The 6,311-nt window shown below is 56.4% G+C and overlaps 1 protein-coding gene across 2 annotated transcripts in view; it reads right to left on the bottom strand.

The window, feature by feature from the left end:
- Window positions 1-6,311, bottom strand: part of NTRK3 (neurotrophic receptor tyrosine kinase 3) — a 276,304-nt gene that overhangs the window by 155,938 nt on the left and 114,055 nt on the right. For both annotated transcript variants that reach the window (XM_019665218.1, XM_019665219.1), the window contains exons 4-7: window positions 5,850-6,079; window positions 4,952-5,094; window positions 4,349-4,490; window positions 3,657-3,953 (exon numbers count right to left, since the gene is read on the bottom strand). In XM_019665218.1, coding sequence (XP_019520763.1) covers window positions 3,657-3,953; window positions 4,349-4,490; window positions 4,952-5,094; window positions 5,850-6,079 — 812 coding nt within the window. The remainder of the gene's footprint in view (window positions 1-3,656; window positions 3,954-4,348; window positions 4,491-4,951; window positions 5,095-5,849; window positions 6,080-6,311) is intronic.

The following is a 6,311-nucleotide window of genomic DNA, read 5'->3' as shown; positions in this document are numbered from 1 at the left end:
GCCAGCGCAGCGTCGGCGGAGGGTTGCCGCGCACCACGAACTCGATGCAGTGCTCCAGGCGCAGCTCGGGCTCCTCCAGGCTCACCACACGCGGGCTAAGCGCGCCCAACTTCACATTCGTGGCCCCCCAGCTCCCTACCCCCACCCAACCCTGACGTGACCCGAGCCTCCTCTGCTCCTGCCTGCCTGACACTCAGATCTCTGATTCCTCACCGCTTCCCAGACCCTTTCTCACAGCTCCTCTATGCTCCTGGACCACCAAAGAGGGGCAGCTTCATGCTTCTAGAACCAATCTCCCTGACTAGTCCATCCAGGGACCTCCGGCACTGAGGCTGAAGGCCACACTGAACACTCCAGAGCGTCGCTGGAAATGGAGAAGGAAACACTGCCATTTGTACTGCACGTGAGTTTACCGAAAGCTTCTAGAACATGTTCATTTGAATGTCCTACTCTGAGGAGATCCCTGCTAATGGAAACCTCTGGGTTCCAGCCCGTGGGTGTCGGACTCGTGAACAGTCAGGAAAGCAGACCCTCACCTTCTGTCTTCCCCAAAAAACAGATGCCCTATCAGCGACCTTTAGGTGTTCTTTACAACAACCACCACCACAACAAAAGCCCAAGTAACTCTGTGCTTGCTCTATGCCAAGCACTGTTGTGCATATGTCATGTGGATTCATCCACGGCATGTGGATTAATCTTCACCACAGCCTCTGAGGTGGAAGCAGGACGTTGAGTAATTTGCTTGAGATCATGGAGCTGACGAGCGATTGAGCGCAAGTGAACCCTAACCTCCCTGAAGACTGTGTGTTAGAAGTCACCAGCCTGGCCAGAGAAGGACTCCTGGTTCTAGGACTCTTCAACTCATCTTGAGTCTCCCCATCTTCAGTCCTAGCAGTAGCCGCGAGCTGGTGAGCCTTTCCTATGCCGGGCGCAGCGCGAACCACGTGGCAGACTTCATGTCACCCTGGTGGCAATGTGGGCAGAACCTGCTGTCATCCTTCCCTGCACAGAGGCCCAGAGCAGTGGTGGTCCTGCACTGTCTGCCCGCCAGGCACTAAGTCCCATTTGAGAAGCCAGGCCGCCGGTCTGGTGGGGCCCCAGGTGGGACGCGCACCTCGGTCTGTCTGATTTCAGGACCCTAACGTCTATGCTGTGCTGCCTGGGAGCAGGAGAGGGGCACACATGATAAATATGCTGTCCCCACACCCTCACGACACAAGACAAGAGCAGGAATCCACAGGACGCCTTTGTACCCAGGGCTCAGCAGCTGTGAGGTTTCCTGCCTGCTCCCCTAGGTAATTCACCCGCCTCGGTGTGCAGCCATTTTGTCATGTGGCACAACTGGCCCATCTTTTCCCTGTCACTGCCTTTTTATCATCTGCAGAGTCCGTTAGGCTCACAAAGCCAGTAGCCCTAGCGGGCTGTAGACAGGTCTGAGCAAACGACTTCAGGTGAGCTTCTCTGTGACTCTACCTTCTCCCGGCCTCCTGGGACCTGAGTCCACCAAATGCTGAGGCAGCAGGTCACAAACCTGGAAGGAAGTACCTGCGTGGCCTGGGGGGGGGGCTTGCTGAAACACGGACTGCTGGGCCGCACCCCAGGCTGTCCGATTCAGCAGGTCTGGGTGGGGCTGGACGCCCAGTTCTAACACAGGCCCTCGTGACACTGATGCTCCTGGTCTGGGGACCACCCTCTGAGGACCACTGGCCTGAGGGGAGGTGATCAGGTGACACGGGTATCCAGAGACCCCAAGAAGGGGACAGAGGTGGCGTCTGTACGGCTGGGAGGACGCAGAGAACTGCTTCCCTCCCAACTGGAGGGAGGGCAAAGGAAAAGCTGTGCCCCCCACCCCACCCCACTGCCCCTGCGGCCCTCAGGACACCCTGGAAGGGGGTTTGGGGGGAGCCCAGGGTGGCTCACCCTCCATCCCCTGCATGCCAGGGCTCCGCGCTCTCTCCAGGCCCCAGGCGCTTCCCTTTGGGAACAGAAGCATTGCTTCAGGGGCTTCACTGCTCACCCACCAGGGAGCGTAGGCTCTGCTCTTTAAAACAGAGTTCACACCAGAGGGTAAGGGGGACGGGGGGTGGTAGATGAGGGTAAAGGGGGTCAAATATATGGTGACGGAAGGAGAACTGACTCTGGGTGGTGAACACACAATGTGATTTTTAGATGATGTGTTACAGGATTGTACACCTGAAACCTATGTAACTTCGCTAACAATTGTCACCCCAATAAACTTTAATTAAAAGAAAAAAACCAGAATTCAGCCTCTAATCATGAGATGGGCAGGGCAGGGCAGAGGGCCACTGCAGCCCTCTGTGCCAACAAGGCCTGCCCTGACTCCGTGGCCTGTGAGGGAGGGCAAAGTATCAGTTCACCTAAAAGCTGCCAGGACTGTCCTACCTCCCGCAAGACAGCCCGGCATGGCCCCCAGTGACGAGTGTCCCGAGGCCTTTTACTGGGCACACTGGGGATGATGTTGGACATGTCGGACCAAACGGGGTCGCCAGGGCGTCAGCCATCAGCACGTCTCGATCCTCCTTGGACCTCAGCGGCAAGAATTAAGCTTCCCATGCAGGCTCATTTCCCCAGGTGTCACTCTTGGGGCCTCTCGTTAGAGTTTCTGTGCCAAGATAAACGAGGCCTCCTGGAGCCACTCCCTGTTCTCCGTGGGCTATAAAGTCACCTTCACAAAAGCAGATGCTGCACGGCGCTGGCTGTGGCTGTGGGTGTGTGTGTGTGTGTGTGTGTGTGTGTGTGTGTGTGATCAGCAGTGTTTACACTTCCCTTTATCTCATTAGAACCCCCGATGTCTGGAAAATAGAGGTCAAGAGATCACCCAGCCTGTTCCCAGCAGAAATCACCAAGGTCATCAAAGATACATGGCTTCACCAGCAGAAACGTATCCGTTGCTGAAGCCACCAGGAGATGCTGCCACCACGTGCCCTAATCCCTTCGGGTGCTTTCTTCTCTAGCTTCAGGAAGGTGTTTAGTATGTTCTGACCCAGACAGAGAAAGACAGAATCACCTCCTAAATGTTCAAAGTTCTCTTATGACTTCAGTGAGGATCCTGGTCCACCTGACACTGGCACCATCACAGGCTGACAGCATCAGGCACCCCCACCAACTCACCATGGGATGGGGAGAAAGGCAGCTGAACTGGAAGGGCCCTGAAGCCCCTGCAGTGGAAGATCATCGAACCATCATCATGCACCAAAGCCGGCGACATGAGCTTTGTATGCTTTATGTCGCTGAAAAGCACACGATTCTTATGGGAGCAGTGCAATCATGACCATTTTGCAGATGAGGAGATTGAGGCTCCGAAAAGCAAAGCACCAGCCCAGAGGAGTCTCCCAGCAAAGAAAGATTCTCTGCCCTCCTGTCCGGCTCTCAAGCCCCCGCTTTCTCTACGACGACGCATATGCCCTTATGGGCACAACTGAGTGTGTACTTCTCAGGGCTTGTACTGTGACAGCGACTGGAAAACAGAGACTTATCTACAGTAGCTGACACAAAACACTGGGGTGGCTGAGCATGACCCCGTGGGCGTCCGGTTCCCGTGGTAACTGTCACTGTTGCCGCTGCATCTCCTCTCGGGCCTCCAGGCCCTGACCCCCGATCCCCCGAGCTCCCGGAAGGAATGGATGCATCCTTACCTGGAAAGGGCTCCTTGAGGAAGTGGCCATTGATGGTCTGGTTGGCCGTGCCCAGCGGGTTTCTGGCGATGAGGGTGTAGTTGCCGTTGTTGTAGTGGGTGGGCTTGTTGAAGAGCAGGCAGCCCTCGGAGACCTCGCCCTCCTGGTAGTACTCCACACGGATAATCCTGGACTCCCGCAGGGGCTGCCCGTTGTGCAGCCAGCGCAGCGTCGGCGGAGGGTTGCCGCGCACCACGAACTCGATGCAGTGCTCCAGGCGCAGCTCGGGCTCCTCCAGGCTCACCACACGCGGGGGGTCTGCGGGAGAGGCCAGCTGAAGCCCAGCACACAGGGACCCTGGGCACCGCAATGCTTCCCCACCCAGAGGTGGCCCCGGGCACCCCGCCAAGAGGAGACGAGGTGTCTGTCTTCACCCAAGCTCCCTGGAGGGTTCCCTCTCACAACCGTTTGGGGGTTTAACAAAAGGCAGAACTGGGCCTAGTTAGGAGTGTCCTGCAGGTGGAGCTGAGTTGGAGGCACCTCTTCATCTGAGGGACAGGGACACGTTTCTGGGGTTACTAGTCCAGGACTGAGTTGCTCAGTGCAGCCCTATGACAGTCTTTCTTTTCTGTCCTTTTCCCCACTGTAGACCAGGCCCACTGCGCTGGCGTCCCCTTGGTACACAGCCGCCCCCCACACTGGCGTCCACTCACAGTGGACAGTGAGGGCCACGCTGGCATTGCTCATGCCCACCACGTTCTCTGCGATGCACGTCAGGGTGAAGCCATTGTCCTCACTCGTCACGTTTACCAGCGTCAGGTTGATGGCGTGGACGTTGGTCCAGTTCAGATTTGTCTAAAACCCCAGAAAAATAGACAACCATCAGCTCCTGCAAATGGGGCTCCACCCCCTTACCCCCGAACAGCTTCAGGAACCAAAAGGAAAGCTGGGAGAAGGCGCAGGAGGCCTTCCTGGGGAGGACACGCTGACCAAGGGCTGAGCTCTCTCTAGCCAAGAGCTCAGGCCATCTTCACACTTGCCCGATGGGGTGAATGGCAGCACTCTACCCATTTTACAGACGAGGAAACTAAGGCCCAGAAAGGTTTCGTAGCATGTTTAAGATCAAGTTGGCTAGAAAATACTGCAGGGGGATGGAACCTACGTCTACGTGTTCCTTCCTGGAGAGCAAGGACCACAGACTTTCTCTCTTCTTCTTCCTTCCTGCATCGCGTGCTTCTATTCATGATCTATCTCATTAAGACTCAAAGGTGATGGGTCCCCAGCCTCCCGACAGGGCCGGAGCCTAGGACGCCTACCTGGTGGGTGTTGATGGACTGCAGCCCCGAGACTATCCAGTCCACATCAGGCAGGGGCGAGCCAGAGCCATTGCAAGTGATGACAGCGTTGTCTCCCTCTCGTACGGTCAGGTTGACGTGGCTCACACTGATCTCAGGGAGGTCTGGGAAGGGAGAAAAAATAGGCAAACACTTACCACCACAGCTTGGTCCACGGGCTTGATGGGGGCACTTCTTGCTTTGCCCAGCACCGCCTGCTTGGGCTCTTGGAAGGCCCTCAGGTCCCAGAAATGTCACACCACCTCCCCAGTAGATGTCAGAACTCAGCATTTAAGCTTCCAACATGGCACGGAGCGAGTGGGGGGTGGGACAGTTGCTCAAGGCCTGCAGTTTAGCAAGAGGACAATGGCATCTTCCACCTTGGGCGCTGGTTCTCAAAAATCTGCCCCGTTTCAGACTCACATAGGGAACGTGCTAGAAATTCGGATTTCCGGGACCATCCCCAGACATCCTGATGTCGTAAGTCTGCGGTTGGGCCCAGGAATCTGCGTTTCTAGAAGCACCTTAGATGCGCCTGATACAGGCAGTCCAGAGACCACGCTGTGAGACACACTCCTTCAGGATGACAAGTGACTTCCAGGGAGGAAGGGTTCTGGTGCAATGAGAAAAGACACACTTAAGCCCTTTCTGTGTTCCTGAAAGCAACCTCCTCGTGGCAGGCTCACAAAGTACAGGACTGATCAAGAGGGTAAGAGGTGAGCCAGAGCTGCAACCGAGACAGAATTCAAGGCTGGGGGGGGGGCGGTGGGGAGAGGAAGGCAGGGCTTTCTGGGCTTTGCAGGCTGAGGTGTGTGTGGCGCCATCTTTGGGGCCTGAGGGACCCCACCTGGCAGCCAGTGGGGCCCGGCGGCTCACTCACCACACTGGCTGATGTTCATACGGAAGAGGGGGAGCTGGGAGCCCTCGGCGCTGATGCAGTAGAGGTTCTGGCTGTTCAGCCTGGCCTCGCCCTGCTCCTGCCACAGCTGCATCCAGCGGATGTCACAGCTGCAGTTGAAGAAGTTCTGCTCCAATCTCCTGCGGGCAAGAAGAGAGAGGAAGATGGCCCCACTCCCTCCCAGGGCTGGGAGGCCAGGGGTGCTCAGGGTGCTCAGGGGCTAAGGAGAGAAGGGGTGCAGCGAGGCTCTACAGAAGAAAATACTTGTGCGTCCATGAATGTATTTAGTTTTTAAACTAATAAACTCGTTTGAAAGAAAGGAATCCACTCCACCTAACTCACTTGGTAAAGAGACCCTTTTAAATGTGTCAGCTTGAGGCGTTGCTCTTCTCAAAGCTGTCCAATGACTCCCCATCTCACTGGCAGTCAAAGGCAAAGGCCCAC

This window comes from Hipposideros armiger, unplaced genomic scaffold (genome assembly GCF_001890085.2).
Source record: "Hipposideros armiger isolate ML-2016 unplaced genomic scaffold, ASM189008v1 scaffold_436, whole genome shotgun sequence".
NCBI classification, from domain to species: Eukaryota; Metazoa; Chordata; class Mammalia; order Chiroptera; family Hipposideridae; genus Hipposideros; species Hipposideros armiger.
This window is presented reverse-complemented; position numbering and strand designations above follow the sequence as displayed.